Source organism: Oryzias latipes, chromosome 10 (genome assembly GCF_053564925.1).
Source record: "Oryzias latipes strain Hd-rR chromosome 10, Olatipes_Hd-rR_3.1".
NCBI lineage: Eukaryota > Metazoa > Chordata > Actinopteri > Beloniformes > Adrianichthyidae > Oryzias > Oryzias latipes.
The window spans coordinates 14,154,612-14,181,883 of NC_136246.1; the positions used below are offsets into that span (position 1 = coordinate 14,154,612).

General features: G+C 39.7%; 3 protein-coding genes across 11 annotated transcripts in view; 2 read left to right on the forward strand and 1 right to left on the reverse strand.

The window, feature by feature from the left end:
- Positions 1-235: 235 nt before the first annotated feature.
- On the reverse strand, positions 236-15,696 carry tm9sf5 (transmembrane 9 superfamily protein member 5). Of its 2 annotated transcripts, XM_023959041.2 has the most exons (18): positions 15,378-15,696; positions 14,715-14,782; positions 14,516-14,609; positions 10,876-11,003; positions 10,596-10,725; positions 7,671-7,798; positions 7,478-7,592; positions 7,311-7,390; positions 7,097-7,202; positions 6,591-6,641; positions 6,098-6,230; positions 3,837-3,956; positions 3,676-3,733; positions 3,377-3,536; positions 3,122-3,273; positions 2,906-3,017; positions 2,631-2,802; positions 236-1,344 (listed from the first exon to the last, which is right to left on the reverse strand). In XM_023959041.2, exons 1-18 carry the CDS (start codon positions 15,510-15,512, stop codon positions 1,277-1,279), a joined length of 2,010 nt encoding a protein of 669 aa, XP_023814809.1. In that variant the 5' UTR covers positions 15,513-15,696; the 3' UTR covers positions 236-1,276. The 2 variants fall into 2 exon arrangements, with proteins under 2 accessions (XP_023814809.1, XP_023814810.1); XM_023959042.2 differs by lacking the exon at positions 6,591-6,641.
- Positions 15,697-17,899: 2,203 nt separating this feature from the next.
- On the forward strand, positions 17,900-25,468 carry rbmx (RNA binding motif protein X-linked). 4 transcript variants are annotated; one of them, XM_023959043.2, is made up of 11 exons: positions 17,900-18,090; positions 18,257-18,388; positions 18,882-18,988; positions 19,070-19,232; positions 19,320-19,469; positions 19,588-19,693; positions 19,858-19,980; positions 20,647-20,738; positions 21,364-22,951; positions 23,702-23,842; positions 25,340-25,468. In XM_023959043.2, the coding sequence occupies exons 2-9, from the start codon at positions 18,280-18,282 to the stop codon at positions 21,678-21,680; spliced, it is 1,167 nt and encodes a 388-aa protein (XP_023814811.1). In that variant the 5' UTR covers positions 17,900-18,090; positions 18,257-18,279; the 3' UTR covers positions 21,681-22,951; positions 23,702-23,842; positions 25,340-25,468. The 4 variants fall into 4 exon arrangements, with proteins under 4 accessions (XP_023814811.1, XP_023814812.1, XP_078810119.1 ...); XM_023959044.2 differs by having other exon boundaries at positions 23,702-23,785; XM_078953993.1 differs by having other exon boundaries at positions 23,702-25,468.
- A 469-nt stretch (positions 25,469-25,937) lies between these two features.
- The window catches only part of arhgef6 (Rac/Cdc42 guanine nucleotide exchange factor (GEF) 6), a 30,792-nt gene continuing 29,457 nt past the window's right edge, over positions 25,938-27,272 (forward strand). For 2 of the 5 annotated variants that reach the window (XM_004073194.5, XM_011479956.4), the window contains exon 1: positions 25,938-26,301. In XM_004073194.5, coding sequence (XP_004073242.1) covers positions 26,137-26,301 — 165 coding nt within the window. In that variant the 5' untranslated portion in view covers positions 25,938-26,136. The other 3 variants (XM_078953992.1, XM_011479957.4, XM_078953991.1) reach the window with 3 other exon arrangements.

Genomic DNA, 27,272 nt, shown 5'->3' on the forward strand with positions numbered 1-27,272 from the left:
TTGTCATAGAAAATAAGCTTTATTTTGCCTAAAAACGGCATAATCATAAATAAATACCACTAGGAACACTTTTACAATAGATCAAAAGATGATCAGAGTGGGACTTCAAAGGTGGAAAAGTACTTTTGAAATTAAACTTATTATAAATTAAATTTTGGTCATGCAGAATTAGTGAACCAAACTGTCAAAACAGACAAATTTTCTTTAAGTGCCATCCCAGAAAAAAAAGCTTGGCTTGGTTTGTTTATTTTTTATTTTATTTTCGTAATGCAATGAGTTGGACATTAAATATGGATTAATGGCCTTTCACTCAGAAGCAAATAAAAAGGAATATTATTTAACGTGAAAAAAAACATTTTTCTTAGTAGCTCAAAGACAAAAATACGTTTTTTTTCCTGTGGATTACTTACACATTTGTGAAATAGTCATCACCTTCAATGCAGCCACACTGCTTTAAGCAAACAGCAGCAGTGTTTATTCTACCTAATGGTTGACTCATTAAATCTAAAAGGATGTTTCTCAATAGAAAGAGAGCATTCATAGTTAACAAGGTGACTATCTTTTTTGGTGGCAGATTTATTACATTTGAGAGACTATCTTTAATATGCAACATGTTGTAGCTTTAGCAGCTCGGTAGGACAGATGTGCTTCTCAACATAAAACACCCATTTGATGTATTCAAACTTAAATCCAAGAAAAGAAACAGGTACCATAGCAACATCAGTAATTTATGTCTTAACTATATTACAGGCTGATATTTAAGAATTTAAAGCCCGTTTTTAGAATTAAAAGAAAAGAAAAAAAACTTCAAAGGGGAAATTGATAAGATTGACAATCTTTAAGTAGCATTCTCCCTCGCTCTCCTTCTCTATACAATATATGTACATACTCATTAAATCCTTACAGAACAGGAAATAAAAAAGGAGCATTAAGAAAAAAACAATAGAATAGCAAAGTCCTTAACATTTGACTTTTTTCTGTCCTTAGAAAACTAAAGTAAAAAACAAACCAAACTGCTCACTGTGAGAACTCAATCATTGGAACCCACACCGATTTTCAAGGCGCAATTCAAAATATTAACGGTCATCAGTGAACACAAATTATTTATATGAAAGAAAAGAAAAAGAGCAACAAAGGTTTAAAGCACAAAAGAGGACGGGCTCTGTTCTGTTTTTGTCATAAGCAATGCTTCAGTTCAGGTCTGTTCAGACTACTTTATTAGAGAGACGGCGCTGGGGGGCTCAGCGCCGTTTACAGATAGAAGTTTCCTGTGCTGCTAGTCCACCTTCACCACACTGTAGATCTTGTTGACAAACCAGAAGCAAGCAAAGAAGCCAATTGTACCTGTAAACAGAGAAAGGGGAAGACAGTAATGCATTATTCATTAAGACACGTTTAGGGAAAGTCTCAAAATAAAGGCTTTTATCAAATCAATTTACTTACCGTAATTATTTCATTCAAACAAGAACAACAGTTCATCAGATTACAGACTATAAAACACTGAAATGTTACCCAAGTTAATTTATTAAAAAAAGATATTTAAATAACAAAAATAAAACAAATGAAAGGATTCCAACCACTTTCTTTGTTTATAATTAGATGATTTTTTCCAAGCAGTGATAAACAGCATTATGTCTTCCCAAAAAGCGTGATTAGGTCATGACTAAATGTAGGATGAGGCAACAAAAAAAAATGGCAAAAAAAGATAGAAGTGACAGGGATTAGGATTATTTAGAGCAAAACTTGAAGCAAGGAGGGAAAAAGATCAACTTCTCCTCAAACCTCTGGATTACTTGGCTGTTATAATCACTTGACATCTCATTTCCTCCCTACTTATAGCTCCGTCTTAAGATAATGTCAAACCGCTTTTCGGTGACAAGCAGCTCTACAGACTAACGTTTATCTGGCCTAATGGCTGTTTAAATTCATCAGACATCACGATGAGCCGAATACTTCTGTGTAACATGCAGACTAGGCGGTCGCTTGGTGCTTAACCCCATCCTCTTTTCCCCTTGAATCTCATTTGAGCTAATGTGAATGAAAGCACAGTACCAAAAAGGTCTGGCCCCAAACACCTCCGGCTTGGGAGCCTTAATAAAGAGGAAACAAAAGTGTGAGACACGCTGATCCGCGTACTCTTTGACACACAAATAAGTTTGGATTAAAATGAGGTCAAGAGACGCATCGTCTATGACACCGAGTGATTGTGTGACTCTACTTTTGAATGTCCAACATTAAAGCCCAGGCAGCTGAAGTCATTCTAGAGCTTTAGCTGAAATTGACGAGGCCATGAGGGACCTTCCCCCTCCGTTTGTCACGCCGTCAGAACCTCAACCGACTTTAAAGTTATAATTCAAGAGCTTTGAACATAAACGTTTTCTTCCTTCCTTCTAGAAGACTTTCTTTTCTCTATGAAAAATGGAAATGCAGAGCTTTGATTGGCTAAAAGAAAAGCAAACAAATGCTTTACAACTGTCCAAACAGCTTTACTCAATCTTGATTTCGAGAACAGGATGCTAAATCCTCCTTTAACTGATGTTAACAATGAGCAACTGTTCAAACATCCTCATGTCTCCAGACTACTTCTATTGCGTATTGTGCAGTGTAGCTGTTTCTTTCATAAGCTTTACCTGTGAAGAGGAAGAAGATGAGGACCATAATCATGGTGTATCCAAAGTATAGTATGGTACTGGCTGCTCCAATTATTTGCAGTTTTGAGAAGAAGTAGTGCACAGCATAGATGAACAGGTAGACTGCTGTGAAGCCACTGGTCAAGAAGGAACGCCACCACCAGTGGTAGTCCTTCAGACACAGAGGAGGGAAGAAAAAAATACATTAGGCTCCAACAATAAGGAAATGAAACAAAAAAAAAAAGAAAAAAAGTTCAGGTCTGATATCAGGTTACCTCAGCACATAGGTGGAAGTAGCATAACAGGATTGTGGCCTCAGAGCAAGTGATGAGCAGAATAATGAAAACCAGGAAGAGGAATCCAAACATGTAGTACATCTGGTGGGACCTAAAAGAACAAGAACAGACGGCGGTTGACCGATTTCCTTTTCACCCCAGGTTAAAGCAGGAACTGCTTAACAGTCCGGGAGGACAACATTTCTGTCTGCTTACCAAATACTGTTGAGGATAAAGAAAAGCTGAATGAAAATGCAGCCAAAGGGCAAGATCCCACCCATTATTATTCCAGGGATGGGTTTGGTGAAGAAGGACTGCTCTGGAATTTGGCGAGGGATCTGGTTTGTTCGTACGGGCTGCTCAATGGCCTGCAGAAGAGCAGACAAGGGGGTTAAGTGAGAATCAAAAACACACGTTTGTTCACAACTTTGGGGGGCCAAAAATGACAGAGAATCGTGACGCTTTACTCACAGGTTTCTTGAATCCAAAGTAGGCACCGATGAAGGTCAGGGGCACAGAAATCCCAAACCACAGAGCCAAGATGGCTACCAAAGTTCCAAAGGGAATGGCTGCTGAGGAGCCCTCCACCCAAAGGATCAAGTTCATCAGGAAGAAGTCTGCAAAGACGATCCTGGGGAGGCAAAATAAATCAAAAAGAAACAGAACAAATATAGGTAAGAATGAGCCTGCAATATAATCAGTAGCAGACACCAGCACTCAGGGGCAGAAACAGCAGATTATGGCGAGCAATGAAAGGCCAGTGCGTTTACCCTGGGCACAGGAGGGCCGTCAGCAACACGTTGGTCTTCCACTTCTCTCCTCCGAAAGCTGAAAACAACAAACACACAACATCCGTGCAGTAATGGTGCCGTTAGCAACATCTACTAAGTCTTTTTACAAAACTGTACTTAAGAACAAAGAGGACTCTTACTTTTATAGAGACGTGCAGACACATAACCAGCGGGGGTGCCCAGCAGGACCCAGAGTACCACGGCGCACGTCATCAGAGCCCCTCTGTTGGCTGGCGACAGGAAACCCAGACAGGCCAGAACTACAGCCGACAAATGACATCAGTTAGTGTTCAGATATACAGGGAGTACTGTGGCCGTGTAAGACTGTTTCTGTGGTAGAAAAACAAAGATACAAGTTATCTCAGTGATATCAGACCAATACATCCCTGCCTACTTGAGGGGGTGCACATTATTTCAAACTGAATGATTTTTTGTGTCAAAGAATTTCTAGAATTTTTTTGATTTTGATTTTAAAGGATATAAAGCTACAAAAAAAATAAAGAAAAAAGTGCTGTCTGAGGACTAAAAATTTGAGAGTTTTAAGAGACTCACCATATTTTTAAAGATTTTAAAAGTGTTGCTAGCTTGTAATTTAGCACAACTTAAAGGTCAACGCTCAGTTTTACTCCTTTTTAAGCAAAGTAGAGGTTAAAAAAAAAAAAAAGATGAATCAAGTTGTTGCTTATTCAGAAAAAAGCATATTACTTCATAGAATCGGAAAATTGCAATTTCTTTTTATGTGATTTCTTTTCAGTAGGAGGCTGGATTTAATGTTTTAGTCGGTCAGAACTCTGCTTGTTAGCCGGAGTTTGAAGATGATTAGATATGGCGGTTTAAAAAATGGATGACCTTTTCTTATCGTATATGTACCTCTACGCTGGAATGACGACTTCATTTACTTAAAAAAACAAAAGCTGCTGTTGTTAGTGAGAGTAAATAAATACTCAAAGCTCACAGAAAATCTCTTAAAAATCTACAGAGAATTTATAAACTCTAAATTCAAATGCTCTGCTGTTTTTATGCAAACATGCATGTAGAGTTTTACAAAGCTGGGGATTTACCACAGACCTGTTCAGAACCAAATGTATTTTACTATACATTTACAAGTCTAACTTTGTCTCTGTGCATGGAAACAGCTGCAGGTCATTGCATGAAAACAGCCATTAAAAATATACAACTAGCGCACACAACCTGAAGAAGTTCAAGAATCAGGAAAAAAATGGGGAAGAGACGGGAAAAGAGAAAAATATCAAGGTTTAAAATGTCTTATATCTAAAAGAGCAATTCATACATTTGGGAATAGCCAGCATTCTTCTGGTTATTTTTTTCTGGGTTAGGTAGATGATAAACTTTGCAAAAGACAATGTGTGAACATGCAAGGGTTTTGTTAAATACTAAGAATGTCTAAAAAATATTTTAAAAAAAAACGTGTACCAAAAATTCACTTTTATACCCGTCTAACAAGGCATGTCAAGAAGCTGAACATGCCTTAAGCATTCATTCTCTTTTACAGTGTTTTTTCCATAAGCAACCAGATTTTTCTGTAAGATTTTTTTGTTCTACAGCAATCGTTTCATGCTTCAAAGAAATCTGCAGATTTTTTTGACCTACCCTAGAACAACAGTTAGGATGTGCCAGAGTTCATCTGGCCTCAAAGTACGCCTCTGTCGGACCATGTGACGCTCAGGTACCAACCCTGGGCGCATGGCCATAGTCTGCTTTCTTTAGGAAAAAGGTTCTCTTTAAAGAATCTCTGAATGATTTCACAAAAACAACTAACTTACTTAAGAGACAGACCAGAGTTGGATCAATTTACGATTAAATTTTGGAGAAGAGCATAATCCAGATTATCTGACTGAAGTTCAGTATTGGACATGTAGCCAGAACTCTAAAAGTAAACTTTACAAGTTCTGAAGAAACAACAGGTGTCTGAGAGAAAGGATAGGGGCTCACAGTGGCAGGTTGGCGCCAGTGTTTGGCAGCGGAGCCGCCCGCCACCAGTGTTTGAATGTGTGTGTGCACACGGGTGAATGGGGCTGTGACTGTAAAGCGCTTTGGGCCTTCAAAAGAAGGTAGAAAAGTGCTATACAAGTATGCGCCATTTACCATTTAGCACGGTCCAAACACTGACATAATCAAATTCAATTTTGATTTCAAAGTCTACAATTTTATTTACAACTTCCTATTTTTTAATTCACAATGCATTCGTAAAATTTAAGCTACGTCACAGCAGTGATGAATGTTTGTCCAGAGAGACAAAAAAAAAGCTTTAGGACTGCTCTGAACACAAAACCAAAGGGAGTCAAAAGGCTCATTCAGGACACATGAGAGCAGAAATGACTTCACAGCCCACAGCATATTAGAATAAAAAAAATGCAATCTAACATTCAATTTTTCTTACAGAGTGTAATGAATGTCATGATGAAGATCTGAGTGCCCTGGCCGAGGAAAATGGAGAGCAGCATTCCTTTCCGAGGAGGACGGAAAACATCTCCGTGCACCTGCTTCCATCCAGACTCCTCCTGTGCGTCCTCCTGGACAGGCAGGAAAAGGTATTAAAAACCCCTCAATGCTTCAGGTCAGTTGAGCTTAGAAGTTCACCAATCACCAATCACTGAATGCTCCTTTACAATCTGACACTTGTACAAAGAGCAAACTTAAGGTAGGAATTGTTAACCAAAAGTTGTCAAATATGGTGTGGAGAAACCATTCAGTTCTTGAGATTGATAATTGTCCACAAGTGTCTAATTTAAAGTATGTTAAGCTAGGAAAATGCTGTCCACATCCACACCACATTTTGTATCATATTCCCATGTATCAGCTTGCTGAAACACCCAAGCACCCGATTTATTAGGACAGACGTTTGGGTTAATGACAGCTCTCATTAAGCTTACATAGGTTACGGAAGATTTATCCCTGGTCGATGGAACCTTTATCAAGTTTTCCTGTAAAATGTAGCAAATGTTTATGGGGTTGGAGGCAGCCAGCCAATTTTCTGAAACTGATTTACATTGCACTGTTAAAGAAAAATGCTGAGAAAAATGTTTAATTATATTACACAAATACTCCACAATCTCTAAGACACAATATATGATTTCAGCTCAAATCATTTTGCAGCAAGGTTAGTAAAACATCTTGAAAACCCAACATTATAAGCATCCACTCTTGCGTGAACTTGCTAAAAATTAAAACTCCTCTTTGTAGAATGTTAAAGATGATGTGTTTTTTTTTTTTAGCTCTTTTAAGGGGCTAATTTAAATGACTCTTTTGAATTATCCAAATGGGGGGTCCTGCGTTAATACAATGCACTTGAAAATCTGAATGTCTCATAAGCTGCTTTTCATACGTTGTTCAAACGTTCCTAAACACATCTAGTTGTTAGAGTTGAGTGAGCCTTTACCTGGTCAACCTGGTTGTATCTGGCAATGTCCTTGTGCAGAGTTCTTAGCATGATCATGGCCACCATGCCAGAGAGGAAGAGAACAATGACCAAAGAGTTCATGATGCTGGAAGGAAAAAAAAAACATTTCAAATTAAACAACAAGAAATAAGAGTCAGGAGAATTTTAAAGACAGAATTTCTCTTAGAAGCAAATGACAGCAGTCTATTCAGACCTAAACCACTGGATGTTGGTGTGAGGCATCGAGACCAGGATGTAATCCCACCGAGAGGCCCATTTAATAGAATTGTCTTCCTGTGATAGGAGATTAAAAGTCACATGCATCATGTAGAAATGTGCACAAAGGAGTTATATATAACCAGATGAAATGTGGAAGCTCACCGTAAAAGTCACTGAATAGGTGTAGAGTACTGACACGTCACTGTCAAACACGACAGGCACTTCCATCGGGCTACCATCTTCACAATTTAGATTTTTTTCATCAGTTTGTTTGATGCTGTTGGGCACAAAACGATACAGTGAAACCACTCTACTTCTTTCAGTGCTGTTATCAGTGTGGTTAATGGACATTTACCTCTTTGGTTCTAGGGTGGCACCAACCAGGCGAGCACCTTTCCAGCCTTCGCTCTCCCCGCTGTGGTACGTGATCTTAATGCTCACATGGTTGAAGACATAGTATGTGTTCTTCTCGTTAAACTTAGACTGGAAAAAAAGGCAAAATGTATTTTTGTCAAGAGTTTTCCCCTTCTGCTTTACTAATGTGCACCTGCGTGTTTGGGCCGCTCTAACTGGAATAGCCTGAGTAACAGGCTTTACTTCAGTTCTGTTAGAATGACAGTTTGTAAATAACTATGAAGAGAATGTAACTAAACAGGCAAAACTGGTCAGTCTAAAGACAGAATTTTCTAAATGATAATATCTTTATCTGATACATTTAATCAGCAATGTCTAATAAAGAAAGTTCAACAACATCAAAACAATCCTTCCATCCATTTTTATGAGGGCTGGGCAATAAATTGATTTTAGAGATTAATTCAAAATTGTCATTTAAGATCATTTTTTGGGTAAAATATGGATTTTCTTTAATTTTCCATGCAGAAGCCGGAGAAAGCAAGATCTCTCCAGCTGCCATTGTTTGGAGCAAAGTCAGCTCGCCTGTCTCTTGCAACGCACAGGCATAAAAATGGCAACTAGTAAAAAAGGAGCTTTAGTCTAAGAAAGTCGGGGAGGGAGAAAGAAAAAAAATGTATTAAAATTAGAAATCGAATTGATGTGAAGAAATGTGAAATGTTATTCTTAGGCCACACTGCCCAGCCCCAACTTTAATTACTTTATTATGCAAGTATGTGATTCAATGTTGCCTCAACTTTATAAATGATAGAAAACACCTTTGCAAAAACGTAAGATCTTTTTTGGTTTCTTTAAAAGGTTTTACAGCAACTTGCTGGCATAAATGTTAATGTAAATCCAGTATGTATGAAAAATCATAACTTATTACAATGACTTATTTTTACTTTGTTTTTATTGCAAAAACCATGCAAGTGAAAATAATTTGTAACTTCCTGTTTAAAGTTAACATGTTGGATGTTCTGCTGTTCTATGTTTAAGTTAGAAAGATGAATTTAAATAACTTTTTTCTCATGGTTTTCAAAACTTTTTGAGGTTGTTCATACGTTTATGTCTCAACATACAAACAAATCCACAACAATCAGGTGCTTTTGTCTTAACACTAATGTGACGTGGAGAGACTGTATGCAAATATACCTGAAAGGTTCAAAACGAATTTAGTTCCACTTAAACCTGCTGAACAATTTCCAGAGCCAGTTGGTTTTTGTATCAGTGCGTGAATAAGGAAGCATGAAACCAGCTCTACACAGAAAGGTAAATAAAAGACAGCCAGAACAAGTAACTTTGGTTGTGGTAGCTATTGGTGGAAACATGGATACCTGATTTTAACTTGTAAAAACAAGAAGTAGGAAGGTCATTAGCAAACACTATTGGTTTTCAACATGCCAGCGCCATTTTCAACCAACAAAACTTTTCTGTTGTTTGGAGCGTTGCCCAGTCTCTTCTTACATTATTTTTAAACTAACATTTACTGAGGTGAGCTTAAGTTTACTTTTCTGATTTTTATATCATTGTTTTGTTTTGTTTATCTTAGTTTGCTGTCCTCACTCGCTGAGAAGATAAACAAAGTTTGAGTCATATTGGTTCTTTGGAGTCTCAAGAGCTTATTCAAAATACACTGTAGAAGTAGGACCAACTCAAATACAATCTTTCCAGTGTACTCTTGAATGTCTTTACACAGCAGTGTATATTTTTCCCAAAGGTGCTTCGGAGTGCTCTGCTTTGTTAGACAGGTTCTAGTTAAGCGATTCTTGTTGGTTTGGCAGTTATCAGGCTTGGGAAGAGCAAGTAAAGGGGAATGCAGTCTTAAAAAAAGACTGCATTCACTGACTGAAGATCAAGTCAGTCCTTGATCTTCCACTGGGGTGTGTGTGTGTGTGGGTGGGGGGCTAACTTTCTTTCTAACAGGTTAGGATAACGATTCAAACCCTATTATAATTTAAAATACTTATCATTTCTTCTTGTTATATTGTCTCACATTTAACTTTCTCTGAGGATTTGTAATTGAATATATGCATAGAAGCAAATAGGAAGGAGGGCTCCATACTTTTAAACTAAAAGCATTGCATCTTTTAAGGAAGTTCATAGGGTGTATTAAAATCCTTTGTTCCGGATGGAGTCTGTTTAATTTGTTTCAGATCGAGTCTGGCATCAGGCTGGCATCAAGTGGCCCATTCTGTTACGGAACAAAGCCCATAAACAAAACCACCTGACTAAAAATCTCTTCGGTCGTTGACCAGAAACCACGAGGACGGGTCAAAACAATGAGAAAAAAGACATACGTGCAGCGTTTTACAATTCTTATCGGGACAGGTAAATTATTAAAATGTTATATGTCAACTGTCAGTATTGAAAGTCTGGAACACTTTTTACTTGTTACTATGGTACAGCGGCATGCAAGCAATTACTGGCAAGGAGACGTGTCGTGTGTGCTTTAACTCAGAGGTGTTCAAACAAATAAACAATTGTCCTCTATTTTTCTGTTTGATAACATGATGATTGTTGCTTTGCATTTGTCTCAGACTCATTTGTTGTTCCATTCCTACTCTGTTTACGTCGGCTACAGTGGCCGTTTTGGTTCAGTTGTTCCGCTCTGAAGACAGGCTGAAGGATCGCAGAGCGAACCGAAGCTCAGTCGGAAGGGAAACGAACCAAGACCACCTCCAAAGATGGGTCAGAGAGCGGTTGGTTCCTGGTCCCAGACCAGGGTCCACCTGGGTGTATTCAGACTGAAAATTTGTTCTGTATTATCAGGGGAAATGAACTCTGGTTCACTTTAAGTGGACCGAATGTGTCCAGTCTGAATACAGCTTTATATTCAGAATAAGACTAACAAGAAAAAGCCAAGTTATGTTCAGAATTGAAAACTTACATTGATAACACAGGCATCTTTTGCTCTTCCATCTGCAGTAACCAGACAACCAATAGGGAAGCCAGGGTTACAATACTTCTGACCATCTTCAACGTCGTAGCACCACGTCACTGGCATGTTGTCAATAATCCTGGAAAAAGAAAAGATGGGCCGTTTTATTCAAAAGCTGTGTAAAAGAAATCTTAATGCATATTTCATAGTTTCTTATTTTGTCTTTTCATTCAACATTCAAGTATGTTTGACATTTTTAAAGAAGTACAACAAAATTAAGAGTGCTGACCAGTGATGCTGATAGTTCAACTGCATTCCCATCTTGAGAAAATCCAGTTTGGCCACATCTTCCTTGACATCTTTCTTGTAAATCTTTGTGCACACTGCGCTGCATTTCACATCTTTTTTAAAAGAGAACTGCAAGGAGATGTAATGTATTTTATTAAAGTATTACACTAATGGGAAACTAACACAATGGCCAAATCCGTATTCTTCATCTACCCCTCCTTCTTCTCCCTATCTCTCCAATTGTTGGGGCATTTGGAGAGATGGGGGTGTCTGTAAGGACACCCCCTTACCCCCTTACCGATACCGGATCGGTCGAGGCCCGGGTTAACAACGACCGCCACCGATGCTGTTAACCTACAGGGTGTCGGTGGAAATTTGACTACTGTTGGTCGAAGAAAGAGGGGAGGCAGAAGGGCACGTGGCCAGAGAGAGAAGGGAAAAGGCAGGAACATAGGTTTGAGAATAGGGACTCTTAACGTTGGCACAATGACAGGGAAAGGCAGAGAGCTGGCAGACATGATGGAGAGAAGGAAGGTAGATGTACTGTGTGTGCAGGAGACAAGGTGGAAGGGCAGCAAGGCACGTAGTATTGGAGGAGGATACAAACTGTTCTATCATGGTGTTGATAGGAAGAGAAATGGGGTAGGTGTGATTCTGAAGGGGGAGTTTGTAAACAGTGTTCTAGAGGTGAAAAGAGTCTCAGACAGGATGATGAGCTTAAAGTTAGAAATTGAAGGGGTGATGGTGAATGTAGTCAGTGGGTATGCGCCACAGGTTGGCTGTGAGTTAGAAGTGAAGGAGAGATTCTGGAGTGAGTTGGATGAGGTCATAGAGAGTTTCCCCAGAGGAGAGAGAGTTGTTATTGGAGCAGACTTTAATGGGCATGTTGGTGAGGGCAATAGAGGTGATGAGGAGGTGATGGGCAGGTTTGGTGTGAAGGAAAGGAATCTGGAGGGACAGATGGTGGTGGACTTTGCGAAGAGGATGGAAATGGCTGTAGTCAACACTTACTTCCAGAAGAGAGAGGAACATAGAGTGACATACAGAAGTGGAGGTAGGAGTACCCAGGTGGACTACATCCTATGTAGACGAGGTCATTTGAGAGAGGTTATTGACTGCAAAGTGGTGGTAGGAGAGAGTGTAGCCAGACAGCACCGCATGGTGGTGTGTAAGATGACTCTGGAGGCCAGGAAGAAGAAGAGAGGGAAAACAGAAAAGAAGACCAAGTGGTGGAAGCTACAGAATGAAGAAACTTGTGAGGAATTTAGGCAGAAGTTGAGACAGGTCCTGGGTGGTCAGGATGAGCTTCCAGATGACTGGGAAACTACAGCAGAGATTATCAGGGAAACAGGTAGGAAGGTGCTAGGTGTGTCATCTGGAAAGAGGAAAGACGGTAAAGAGACTTGGTGGTGGAATGAGGAAGTACAGGAATGCGTCCAGAGGAAGAGGTTGGCTAAAAGGAAGTGGGATGTAGAAAGGACTGAGGAAGGTAGACAGGAGTACAAGGAAGCGCAGCGTAGAGTGAAGAGAGAGGTGGCAAAGGCCAAACAGAAGGCTTACGATGAGCTATATGACAGGTTAGACACAAAGGAAGGAGAGAAGGACTTGTACAGGCTAGCCAGACAGAGAGACAGAGATGGGAAGGACGTGCAACAGATAAGGGTGATTAAGGACAGAGATGGAAAGGTGCTAACAACCCAGGAGAGTGTACAGAAAAGATGGAAGGAGTATTTTGAGGAGCTGATGAACGTGGAAAATGACAGGGAAAGAAGGGAGGAAGATGTGGTTGTTGTGGAGCAGGAAGTAGCAGAGATTGGAAAGGAGGAGGTTAGGAAGGCTCTGAAAAGGATGAAGAGCGGAAAGGCCGTTGGTCCTGATGACGTACCTGTGGAGGTATGGAGGTGCCTAGGAGAAACAGCAGTGGAATTTCTAACAAGGTTGTTCAATAGGATTTTAGAGAGTGAGAAGATGCCTGAGGAATGGAGGAGAAGCGTTCTGGTTCCGATCTTTAAGAACAAGGGTGACACGCAGAACTGCAGCAACTATAGAGGAATAAAGTTGATGAGCCACACAATGAAGCTGTGGGAAAGAGTAGTGGAAGCCAGGCTTAGGAAGAAGGTGGAGATCTGTGAGCAGCAGTATGGTTTCATGCCCCGTAAGAGCACCACTGATGCCATTTTTGCTTTGAGAATGTTGATGGAAAAGTACAGAGAAGGTCAGAAGGAGCTGCATTGTGTGTTCGTAGATTTAGAGAAGGCGTATGACAGGGTGCCGAGGGAGGAGCTGTGGTACTGTATGAGGTCGTCTGGAGTGGCAGAGAAGTATGTCAGAGTAGTTCAGGACATGTATGAGAGAAGTATGACGGTGGTGAGATGTGCTGTAGGTCAGACAGAGGAGTTCAAGGTGGAGGTGGGACTACACCAAGGATCAGCTTTGAGTCCTTTTTTGTTTGCTATGCTGATGGACAGGCTGACAGACGAGGTAAGACAGGAATCTCCCTGGACAATGATGTTTGCGGATGACATTGTAATTTGCAGTGAGAGTAGAGAGCAGGTGGAGGAACAGCTAGAGAGGTGGAGGTTTGCTCTGGAAAGAAGAGGCATGAAGGTCAGTCGTAGTAAGACAGAATACATGTGTCTGAACGAGAGGGATCAAGGTAGAAGCGTTAGGTTACAGGGAGCTGAGGTGAAGAAGGTGCAGGAGTTTAAGTACTTGGGGTCAACAGTTCAGTGTGATGGGGAGTGTGGAAAAGAGGTGAAGAGGCGAGTGCAGGCAGGTTGGAGCGGGTGGAGGAAAGTGTCAGGAGTGTTGTGTGACAGAAGAGTGTCAGCAAGACTCAAAGGAAAGGTGTACAAGACAGTGGTGAGACCAGCTCTGCTCTATGGGTTAGAGACGGTAGCAGTGAGACAGAGACAAGAGGCTGAGATGGAGGTAGCGGAGATGAAGATGTTGAGGTTCTCCTTAGGAGTGACCAGGTTAGACAGGATAAGGAACGAGTACATCAGAGGGACGGCTCATGTTGCCTGTGTTAGCGACAAAGTCAGAGAAGCCAGACTGAGATGGTTTGGACATGTTCAGAGGAGGGATAGTGGATATATTGGTAGAAGGATGTTGGAGATGGAGCTGCCTGGCAGGAGGGCAAGAGGACGGCCAAAGAGGAGATACATGGATGTCTTAACAGAGGACATGAAGTTGGCTAATGTTAGGGTAGAAGATGTCCATGATAGAGTGAGGTGGAAAAGGATGATTCGCTGTGGCGACCCCTGATGGGAAAAGCCGAAAGAGAAAGAAGAAGAAAGGGGTGTCTGTAAGAGTTTTTTTGAAGGAAAAGCTTTTTTGTCACGCTGTGCCACGGATGATAAACGCCTTTCTTCACGTGCTCTGAAGTACAGAAGTTAATATTTTATTTTGTTTTAGCATAATTTTTTTAAATTTATAAAATGTATGTATTTTCCGAGTGCTGGCAGCTACGTTCTAATGTGGATGACCAGCGACTATTGACTGCGTCATTGAGTGTAAGCAAAGTCCCAATGAGAAGACACTATTTTTCTAAAGTTCTCCGTTTGGAGGGCTAAATGTAGGGGGTAGGGAGAAGCCGTTGGTGATGTTTCGGCCTAAGAAGCCAGAACATAGACACTCACCTTGTATGGGGAAGACTCTATCCGCTCACCGAACAGCACCTGTCCAAGGTTCTCAGATGGCCGAGTCTCCTTGACATCTTTGCAAAAGTCAAACCTTTAACAAATTTACACACCATCATACATAATGAAAACACAATTTAGGCAAAAAAAAAGTGCAATTCGAAATGATAACTCAGTTGAGACTGAATCAAAAACTTACACATCATATTCATAAGGCAGAACGGACTCCACAGAGTCCAAACGATTGACAAACAGCTGAATCTGTGTCTGTAAAAGGAGACATGCGATCAGAGTTCGATCAGTTCCTGTAGTTACTAATAAATGTTTTTTTAATTTTATGTGCATTTACAACTACACTTTCTAGAAAACTTAAAAAAACCGCCATAAATACGTTATAATGTTATCAAGTCCATAAGCAAACGCGCATATTATGAAAGCATAAAGTAATTTGACAATTTAGAAAGATACAGCTAATAGCATTCCAATACAGCAATCAGGTTTTTGATACGTCATCCAATTGGCCAATAAGATGTACACTTAGGAGGCACGGTCGCTACACATTTTACTGAATCCGAAATCAAAATATTAATTAGTCTGTCAACATAGTAAACAATTTCCAATTCTAAACATGTGCAGACAGTGAATGACCTCATTTGTATCCACCAGTGACCAGGGTAAAATTCCAATACCCAAGATCCAGGTAATAATATAGGCATAGCCGGGGCCTAGGAGAATCATATGGTAAGCTAGCCTTACTTGCTTGCTAGCAATACAATAAACTAACGATGTTTTGTTACATGTTGCTTGCAACAAAAAAAAATTACTTGAATTAAAAGGGGAAGCAGCCATTAATGAATCATACCTGACATTCGGGAACGTCTTTTTCTTCACAAAAACTCACTGGGGCTAAACCCGGAAGGTAAAACGCCGAGCAGGAAAAACAATAAACGACTAGCAAAATGAACAAAACAAAAGACAAGGGTATCCTCCGCTTCATTTTACTACAGACACCAGTTAACAATAATGTAAAGATCTTCTAATAAAACGACTATTCTCTTTTGAAGAGAAAGTTAACGTTTAATGGCGGTTAGCTACAGGCTTGGTCTCTGCTCCGTTTGCGGTGACTGCGCTGTGTGTCTGGACAACCAGTGACGTTCACCCCGTCAAGGGATACGGAAGTCACAAGTTCGCCAAAGGAAGTTGAAAAATTATTTTCAAGATAAATGCACAATGCAAAATTTCGAAGTTCAAAAATATATAAATTTGGCCCCTAACCTAAGGAAAATACTTTATTATCCAAGATTTTGTTTTATTTATAAATGTAACCCAGAAATAATATGTATTTAGGCGTTCAATCATGTCACGAAACATTTATTTTGATAGGCAGGAAGCGATGGGAGACTGACACCGTGGATGTGATGGTGTGGTCTTTAATTCAGCCTTATTCGTATCTTTAATCCTGAAGAATAAACGTCTTCAAGAACTTCAAATAAAGTCTAAAATAATTAATTAACTAACCAGAAAGTCCAAAGTCTTGTGAAATGTAGGAGTGTTAGGAGATTTGCAAACAATGTTACTGTAACCAACTTCCTGGATCTTTTATTTTGGGAGAGGTGTGCTGCCAACAGGTGGGGCCTAAGCGAAAACTCACTGTGATGGTGCCTAAGGTGTCCAGCATCTGTCCATTTACTGCGCGTGATTCAACATAGTTCTTCCTGAGGGGTCGGCTCCGTAGGGCAGGAACAGACATTCGAAAGTTGGCGCTAATCAATGACACAGAGGCACCTGAGTCAACTAAAATAGAGACCTCTGTATTCTCAACCACCCCTCTAATGTAAGAGGTGGGGTGATCCTCATTTGACTCAGAGTCAAGCCCATTAGTGTGTGTCTCTTAACTGTTCATTAAATTTGCAACATTTATTCTATTAAAGTGTTTGCCTTTGCAACTAATAGAAAACATTTTTTTTCACATTAAATAAATGTTATAAAATGCATTATTCAGTAGACCTACAAATTTCCATCATCAGAATTAATTACAATAGTTTTTTTTGTTTTTCACAACATGACAGATTGTTTACTTTATTACTTGGAAAACTAACGAGGTCTTCTTTAGAGTTTCATGTAAAAAACTAGTCAAACTTGAAATTCAGGAGGTCTTAGTTACTATCCCGTTTGGAGCTCTTTTCTAAGAACCACTCCTTTCACCATACCTTTCAACTTGAAATGAATGCATTTATGTATTTTAGCACAAAGCTTGTTTGAATAAAGTTCAGGTTGCTCATGGACTGATAAATGAGCATTTTAAAAAGTAAACTCTAAAACCGGTTAATGTGCACATTTGAATTCAGTTTTACACATCCCATAATACAATTTGAAATGACACAACAAACGATACAAGGCATTTAAACACTAACGGTTTTATTGGAAATATGATGCAAGTGGATCCACTTGGAGGAGGATCATAATATAATACATCCTAACGGTGTAGTTACACAGTAAACTAAATCATATTTTGTCGTCCTGAAGAGAAAAAAATTTGGTTGATGAGTTGAAGAAAAGTTTCAGATTAAAATGTTCAAGAAATCAATTATTTGCTATTTCACATTAACTTGAACTTTTTTTGCTTGTTTTTACTTAAAGTAATCCTTTTAAGCCAGTGGTATTTAATTCCCCTGACCTATTGATCTTTTTGATTTGACAGAGTTACTCAGTTGCATAATCCCATCTTTGTTTGGAGAACCTTTGCTTTAAATCAACAGAAAGGGGGCAACTAGATGGCGTTGAGAAATTAACTTGTTTCTGTACTTTACGTTTTTTTCCTAATAAAACCAAGTTGTTGAAAAGAGTTGAGTAAGCTAGAAATGAATCTAAATTCAATTTGAAATGTTATTCCCATGCTTTCCAGATTTCATAATCTTATGTTTCAATGAGTTCATATAAAAAATTACATTACAATTTCTGAAGCTTGTAAAGTGGCCGATGGACTTGAAAAAGTAAAGAATACCTATTTAAATTTAAAACTGTAAAAAAAAATTGTGTCCATTTGTGGCACTAAACTTGGAAACGGGTTAAGTAATGAGCTCAAAAACTGTTTAATATTCAGAAATTAAAGAAAAAAATAAAGACATTCTAATTTCACAGTATAAGGAGAAGAGGAGTAACATTTTTGAATAGGTAGCAAATATTTTAGATAAAAAGCAAGCCCAATATGTATGTATGTATGTATGTATGTATGTATGTATGTATGTATGTATGTATGTATGTATGTATGTATGTATGTATGTATGTATGTATGTATGTCAAGTTTTCACGTGACACTCCAGTCCACAAGGGGGCGACAACGAGCTCAAATCTCCTCGTCGTCTTGTTTTAAAGTGAACGAACACGAGGATGTAAAATGCGAAGAAGACGAGCCATATTTTTTTTCGATCATCGTCTGCGGCTGCACAGCAAGGTGGCCTGGTGTATTCTTACTCTTTGTACGGTTCTGCTTTGCGTAATCAAAATATAGTGTTTCCCTTTTCCTCCCATAATATTTTGTGCATTTCCATCTGAACAGCTACATCAACGTGCTGGTGAGTTTCAATTTAGCCGAGATGTAGTACTAGTTGCATATTTTTTAGCGCCATTTTGTGTATTAACTGCTTGGTCCTCCTTTCGGTTGTAATGTAATCTGCTGAAAGAATCTCGACAAACTTCATTCCATACTAATTTTTGTAACGACAATTTGTTCCGTTGTAGGCAGAGAGTTCTTCGGCATCATCATGGCAGAGGCAGACCGACCAGGAAAGCTTTTCATCGGAGGGTTGAACACGGAGACCACCGAGAAGGCCTTGGAGCAGTACTTCAGCAAATATGGCAGAATTGTTGAAGGTGGGAGTCAGACTGTCTTCTCCTAACCTTAATTTAAAAACTATGGCTATGATACAATTTTTGATACACAAAAAACGTGTTTGGCCGGTTTTTTCTTTAAATGTTATTTTTGCTGTTAGCAAAAAATCAATGATACCTCGTGTCTGCTAAAAGATATCTTCATTTAAAATCTGGCTAACGTACATTATTTTTTTCTAAATGTATTATATTTAATAAGTCCTTTCTATATTATGTTCATACATTATTATCGTATAATATCACTCAGGCCAATATTTATCAATTTGAGGGTCTGGACCTTCTTGCTGCTCGGGTCAACAAGTTATGAGTTTAAATTGAGCAGAAAGCAGTGTTTCAGTCGAAATGAGGAAACCTAATTAGAAATCGAGGAAACTTTGTTTTTTTGTGACATTTTTAAGCTTTAGAGGAGAAAAATCTCTGAATTAATTCAGATATTGATTTTTTTTGTTTTCTTTTCTTCTTTGAAACATTTCAGTTATTTTGATGAAGGATCGTGAAACAAACAAATCCAGAGGATTTGCATTTGTTACTTTTGAAAGTCCTGCTGATGCCAAGGATGCTGCTCGCGAGATGAACGGAAAGGTAAGTATTTCCTCTCCCCCGATTCACATTTTGTACTGCTTTGAAGGCATCGCATGAAATCTTTTTGTCTTTTTCTCAAAGTCTCTTGATGGCAAGCCAATCAAAGTGGAGCAAGCTACAAAGCCTCAGTTTGAGAGCGCTGGTAGACGTGGACCCCCATCCAATTACTCCCGCAGTCGGGGTCCACCAAGAGGTCCCCGTGGTTCCAGGGGAGGTCCTAGCGGCATGAGGGGTCCCCCCAGGGGTAAGAAATCAGGGCAGCTAAAATGATTTTAGGAAAAGTGAACATTTTTCTTACTTCAATGTAATATCACATGTCTGGTCTGTTTAGACTACTATGACAGTCCAGGAAGTGGGGATCCCTTCTTCAAAGGGATGTCATCAAGAGGTCCCCCTCCACTGAAACGAGGCCCTCCACTTCGTAATGGCGGTCCCCCACCCAAAAGACCTGCACCATCCGGCCCCATGGGCAGGCGTGAGTGTCGGTACTCTGCTTAAGGCAGTCCTTTTTTTCTCGTACAATTCATGTTATAATTTGATGGTTGTTTGTTTTTGCTGATTTTTGATCAGTTGTTTGTTTTTTCATCTGCATTTTCCAGCCCCCATGTCAAGGGACAGAGATCCTTATGGTCCTCCACCCCGAAGAGACTCCATGTCCAGGAGGGACGATTATCCGTCACCGAGGGATGACCACTACAAAGACAGGTAGGAAATTTGTCTTTAGTATACTTTTTTATTATCAAAAGATGGTGCATATGATTTTTAAAAATTATAGTAGTTGTAGTTTAATTGCACATGTCTGCTGAAAGGTAAAATATCATAAATAAACATGACTTTTCAGTTTCTCATTAAACGGTTCTGTTTTTTAGCTATTCCAGTCGGGATTATAATTCAAGAGACTCGAGGGACTACGGACCTCCTCCTAGAGACTATTCCTACAGGGATTACTCCAGTTCCCGGGATGATTACGGGTCAATGTCCAGAGGATACAGGTATGACTATTACCTCTATCTCTGTGGTTTAGAGGTATAGTGTCTGCCCTGAAACTTGGAGGTTGTGCACTGAAACAATGGCGTTGAGGGAGGTAAATGTCTGCCTTTTCTTTGATTAAGTGTCAGAAAATGACTGACATTTAATTTCACGAATTGTAAAAGGACAAACAATACCAATATAATTGAACAGGTAACATTTTTTTGTAGTCAACCTGGAAATTCAACCTCTGTTACCTCTTCTTGCCAGAATGATCGTCTTAGTGATATTTTCTTTGTTTTCTTCGTCTTGTAAATGCTGCCTTTGACCGGTCTTCTCTGCTTTCCTCACCGCTATGTCCGTCTTTCCAGTAAACAAAGGGGATTCCAAGTAAAATTTATTGGAATGACTCCATGTTGACTGTATATCCCAAAGTCTCAGTTTTCAGAAACTGATGGAATTGTTCAGATGGAGCACGCTCTTAGATGATTATGGTAATCCAAAGTCCACTAGCGCTAAAATGTCATCACTGTAACATCTGCGATCAAAGGGTTAAACCACCAAATGGTTCTGTGAGGTCAAAGGTCAAATGAGGAGATTGAATTTCATTCACCCAGGCGTGTGACAACTGGGTTTGGTACTGAAGGGTGCAGTTATTTTTTTACATGGAACGTATCGTTGTTTTCTAGTGACCGTGATGGTTATGGAGGTGGGCGAGACCCAAGAGGCTACATGGATCGTCCCAGCGGTGGTTCCTACAGAGATTCATACGATGGTTACGGTAAGATGCAATTCCACAGGCCAACGATAGATCAGAAAGGATCACAACATTGAGTCAACCGAATACCAAAGTTAATCAGACCGCCACCTTCCAAAAGCTACAAAAACCAACAAATTCACACCTCAAAGGACTTTCCTGACCAGCGCACAAACCTGAAACTTATTGTAGGTTCTTACAAATCTGAATTTGTTCCAGAGTTTAAGTCTATGGCTATGTCAACACAAAAAAGAACAACTCAATGTGATTTGCAAAGTTTTCTACTACAAGGAGCCTTCAAATGTCTTGGAAGTATCAGTTGTTTATTAGCTGTTGCCTTGCAAAGTACTCCCTCAAGGAGTAACCACCAAAAAGCGTCAAGTCTGAAAACCAACCTTCCCTTCACTTGGAACTTGAAATGGAAAATGGCATCTCAGATCAGTGGCATGCTGAAATGGGCAACAGCACTGACTTTTTTCCTCCTGTGCTTGGATATGCGCTGCACTTACCAACTAAAATTATCCATGCTCAATTGAATCTATAACAGTAGAGGAGGAATTACACATGGCATCTAAACAATGAGCACCTCCGAGTGCAATAAAATGTATAAATTGAACCTTTCCAATTACCTGAACCATTGACCCTGCAGGTAACTCTCGCAGTGCCCCACCTTCAAGGGGCCCCCCACCATCCTATGGTGGAAGCAGTGGAAGCAGTCGTTACGATGACTATGGCGGCAGCTCTCGGGACGGCTATGGAAGTCGAGACAGTTATCCCAGCAGTCGGAGTGACCAGTATCCCCCTAACCGTGGCGAGCGGATGGGGAGGCAGGAAAGGGGCCCAGCCCCCCCTGGGGATAGAGGCTACCCCCCTCGTGACTCGTATGGCAGTTCAAGCCGTGGAGGGCCGCGTGGAGGCCGTGGTGGCAGTCGAGTTGACAGAGGATTAGCTCGCAGCAGATACTGAACCGGACTTGGAAATAACAAACAGGCAAACGTTGGTCTTCATTTTCACAAAGCAGCCATGTTAGCAAATGTGGAATAAGGGGCAAAGTTTGACTTGTATAATCAGTTTTATTTTTTTTATGTGGTTTTTTTTCCCCTTAGTGGTTAAATGTTGATGTCACAGCACAATTTCCAAATGTTAGTTTTTTTTGTACATTCTTGGCTGTTGGAATCTGCAATGCCCCTTCATGTGGCTTTCCTAATAAAGCTTTTAGTTGTATCTTGGCATCAGCTCATGGATTTTTCAACACAAGACCAACCTCAAAATGCAACGGACAAATGTAAAGTGACTACACAACCTTGATCGAAAATTTCCAAAATGCAAAGGTGGGTCTGTCCCTGCTAGACTGGAAGTAACCTGACTTCATTATTGAACACATGTGGTTCCGTCTGGACAATGCTGTCTGCAAGATGAGGAAAAATGTTACTGTCGACATGTTCTAATGTAGTTTCCATGGAAATGGATCCATCATCCTAGAGCCACTTGATGGCATGCAGCGACAAAACCAAAGGCAACCAAATGCAACTCGACTGCTAGTCAACAGCTGGTAAGCAAAGCAAACCTTTGTTTCTCGTCTGTAATTGAGTTTCTCGTTATCGTGTAATGCAAGCTCCACTCAGAAGGTGACATTCAAGACATCTTGTGCATCGTGGAACAAAGAAAAAGGTCAACTGAATTTAACCTTTTTTTTTAGTCAATTGTCATCAATTAAATTTTATTTTCTGCAGTAACCAGAACCCTTCTTCTATCAATCAGCTTTATAAACCTTTTTTTTGTTTTTTGTTTTCAATTAGGCCTTCAAAATGAAAAATTTTACAAGAAAAAAAAATAAAGTAGAATCTTTACATTATTAGTAATTGTATCTTGGATTTTTTTTTTTTTGGATAAATATTTAAAACCAAAAATGCATTGAGGCCCACTGCTCAGAATCAACCCTTCCAACTAGCATGCCAATTCAAAAACTGGAAACCTCTGGATCAACGACCTCAACCTAACAGCCCGCCTGGAACAAACAATCCCCCCAAGTTTGCAGTTGGATTAAGGATTACCGTACACTTAATTATTCTAATACAGCACATTTCTAATATCTTTTTTTCTTGAAGGGCAATTTGTTGATGCTGTGTTTCCATTGCAGGGTGAATGCTATTTCATGGAAACGTCTTAGCATTCCATTGGAGTTGTGTTGCCTGGATGTGTCTGGATCCATTTTTACCACCTTGGGAATGTTAGTGGTAAGCAGTATTGGGAATATGATTTAAAAAAAATCACTTAGTGAAATACTCTTAATTCCAAAGTAGTAATAGTTACTAATTTACTTAAGTAAATAACTTCATAAAAAAGTAACTAGTTACCATGGAAAAAAGATTTTCATTGCTGTTTAAAAAAAAGACCCTTTTCTTGTGATCAGGTTGTACATATCAGTTGAAATGAGTAAATGAAAGTACATATACACACACATATACATACAGCATACGAACAGACAGAAAAAGGTTTGTTCTGCACTCCAATATTCTCTTTGTAATCAAAGTTGGCCATTAAAAATTGGCAGCATTAGTGGAAAGGTAGGCTGGTCAACTTCTGATCAGATTGAGCGTATGGTTCTTGTCTTCCCCACACACACAGAACAGACAAAGTTTGGACACACCTTCTCATTCAAAGGAGTTTTCTTTATTTTCATGAAATAATCTACAGGAAATTGTAGATTTAACACTGAAGGCATCAAAACTATGAATTAACACGTGGAATTCCATAACAAAAAAGTGTGAAACAACTGAAAATACGTCTTATTCTAGGTTCTTCCTTTTGACTTGATTACTGCTTTGCAAACTCTTGGCATTCTCTTGATGAGCTTCTAGAGGTAGTCACCTGAAATGGTCTTCCAACAGTCTTGAAGGAGTTCCCAGAGATGCTTAGCACTTGTTGGCCCTTCTGCCTTCACTCTGCAGTCCAGCTCAACCCTAAACCATCTCCACTGGGTTCAGGTGCTGTGACTGTGGAGGCCAGGTCATCTGGTGCAGCACCCCATCACTCTCCTTCTTGGTCAAATAGCCCTTACACAGCTGGAGGTGTGTTTGGGGTCATTGTCCTGTGGAAAAAAAAATGATGGTCAAACTAAACGCAAAGTAAGCACGCCTGCACCCATCTGTTGACACTCTCCCCCACTAGCTTACAGCCCCTCTCAACCCCAACATATTACAGTTGCAACAAAAATGCCGAGCATTATTGGAGCTATCGGTCATGCAGTTTTGAGCCAGGTGCCAGATCAGACGAGGAAAATGAAGACGTACGTGGATCTAGTCGTCTACACGTGGATGCATCAGAATGAAGCGGAGCAGGGAGCTTGGGGCCCACCCAGCATATTCTTAATGACAGAAATAAGCTCTTTTTCAAACACCATTTTTCTGTTTTTTTTTGTTGAATCACGTTTGATTAAAGAAATACTGTACTCAGAAATGCAATTTTGAGCTTAATGATTTTTATACATGTCCTCCATGGGTGGAAAAAAAGCCAAAAGATGTTTTAAATGTTAAATCAAAAATGCGTGTTCTCTACAGAATGCACTCCTCCCTCACCTTCCTTCTCTGCAAGCTGAAAACTGGTGCAAACAACCATCCTTCCTATTCTTGATTATGGTGATTTTTATCAACATCATCTGCTGCTAAAGTTGGAACACATCAATCTCTCTGCTATTTGTTCATCTTCTAAACCCTTTTGGGGTCACGGGGCTGCTGGAGCCTATCCCGGCCACTCGTGGGTGAAGGCAGGGGACGTCCTGGACAGGTCGCCAGTCTTTCGCAGGGCCACAATCGCACACCCTCACATTCACACCCAGGGACAATTTAGAGTAACCAATTAACCCATGAAGCATGTTTTTGGACTGTTGGAGGAAGCCGGAGAAATCCACACATGCACTGGGAGAAAATGCACACTCCACCCATTGATGTTCTGTTTCAGGTCCCCCAGCCGGGATTTGAACCAGCAGCCTTTCTTGCTGTGAGGCAAGAGCGCTAGGGCAGACCTTTAAAATAATGAAAAACGTTCTTATAGTAACTATTTAATTAACATCAAAATCTAAACCTGAGACAGGATTCTGTAAGTAGTTCTGCTCTGGACTCACTATTTCTGCAGCTTTTCCACCTGCTTGGTGTTTGTGTGTGGGATGAGTGTTTTGCCTTGTGTTGGAAAACAACATAGTCTCCAGTTGGCTACCATGAAGAATGACACTTCCTTTATCCCATCATAATAACTTAACTCTCCCAGTTTCCCCTTCAGATACTTTGACACAACACCAGCTGCTGGTGTGTTTGGTTTGCAGTAACTGTATAATAACAAAAAAAGTAATTGGATTACTCTGTAAAAATAATGGTGTTAATTAATCAACACTTAATTGCTGTTATTTGAAGCACTGGTTGTAAATGTAGCTTTCTGATTTTTGGGGGGTTTTGGGTTCTAGCTCTTCTTATTTTAAAAATATTAGGTGGACCCTGCCTTAAACAAAGTGACATCGTCCACTCCATTACTTATCCTTGTAACTGCTGCATATTTATCTGAAGTTAATGAGCTAAAGCGCAATGATTTAAAACAAAGTACTAAAATATGATTGTTTTTGTTTTTTCCAGGTCCTGGCAGAACCTTCTCTTGAGGTTTGGGCTGGACTGCATCAAGTGGAAGAACTTGTAGAAAGAGGAGCAAGTTAAAGTTTTGATGAAGTTTACAGTTGGGCTTAATAAAGATTTTGGAGGGAAAAATGTTTTGCCTCATCTCTTTCTATATACATATATATTTATAATAGTAAATATTAAAGTACAAGGAAAGGGAGTCATGGTTGAACTTCCTATATATATATATATATATATATATATATATATATATATATATATATATATATATATATATATATATATATATATATATATATATATATATATATATATATATATATATATATATATATATATATATATATATATATATATATATATATATATATATATATATATATGTGTATATATATATATATATATGTGTGTATATATATATATATATATGTGTGTATATATATATATATATATATATATATATATGTATATATATATATATATATATATATATATATATATATATATATATATATTAAAAGGCTGGTAATTTTAATGTGATGTGTTGATTTCCATCAATCACGAGTGGTTGTGTGCATCTTGAAGGATGTGCTGCTCTGCAGGAGGAAGCTCTGCTTGTCGAGGTGCCTGTTTGCCAGTAGGGGTAGCGTGCAGTGGCCGCGTCCTCCTCCGCCAACTGCCTCTTTTTTTTTTTTTTAACTTGTAGCAGAAGTGCGGATGTGAGTTGCATGTTGATGGGTAGCACAGCAGCTTCAATATTTTTTTTAACGATGCAGTTTTAGGAGGACCGCGGAGCTATGAATCCAGAGGAGCAGACGGTAACGTGGTTGATCTCGCTGGGGGTGCTCAGCTCGCCCAAAAAGAACATAGCGGACCCGGAGGAGTTTCTAAAAGCATCCCTGAAGGATGGGGTCGTCCTGTGCAAGCTCACGGAGCGCCTCATACCCGACTTCACTCCCAAGGTGAGACGTCGAGTTCACCGGACAAATGGCACCAAATTAACGGCTCTCTGGTGGAGAAGAAGGAATAGGCTCGCCGAAAGCGATACTGACAGGAACTTAGTTGTCCCTGCAGACGGCCCTGCTGCTGTGTGTGTGTCCCCCAGCCGACACATTTTACCACCGAATGTTCCTTTATGTCGCGTGCTTATCTCGAAGTTTTAGCAACACTTTAGATTCACGCGCGCTGGCTTTTCAGGGAGTTGTTTCTGTACGTGTGGAAAAAAAATCTGTTCCGCATTCTTGACGCGAGCGGGTCGGTGTGGAGAGATGTTGTCAAAATACGACGAACTTGACACTTCAAGAGCACGGAGGGCGGCAAATGTCATAAGTGTGAGCGTGCGTGGTACTTTATTTGTATTACACATGACATTATAGACTTTTAAACTGGAAAAGACGCGCCATAACTTATGCTAAACGCAAAGATGGCAAAGTTGATAGTGATAACAGTTGCAAATGTAGGTCGTCACTTCCTCTTGAACGGCTGTTCTTCCCGGTGCGACCTCCCCTTTGAAAAAAGTGCAAAGCGCCGCCACTAGCGTAAAGACGCAGAACGCAACCGGAAGCAACACTTTTAAGTTGCCCACATTTGCATCTTACGGCTCTAATACATGTGTTTTTTTTTCTGACAAGTTGCTACATTCAAAAATAAAAACGGTCCCTCCCCCAAAAATATGTAAATGTCACAGTCGCCTGTAACTTTTATTGATAAAATACCATATTTTATTTTGAAATCTGGGGAAGCGGCCGGAAGCTTTGGTGAAACAAGTTGTTCTTTACATTTGTTTGGTGTAACGGCTTGAAAATGCAAGTAGAAAATGAAGGAGAAATGTAGTCATGCTTTCAAGTATGTTATTATATCACGTTGGGATTATAAACATGTCACTTTACTTGCTTCTAAGTCGCATTGAAATGAAAACCGTGTCTGCTAGGTG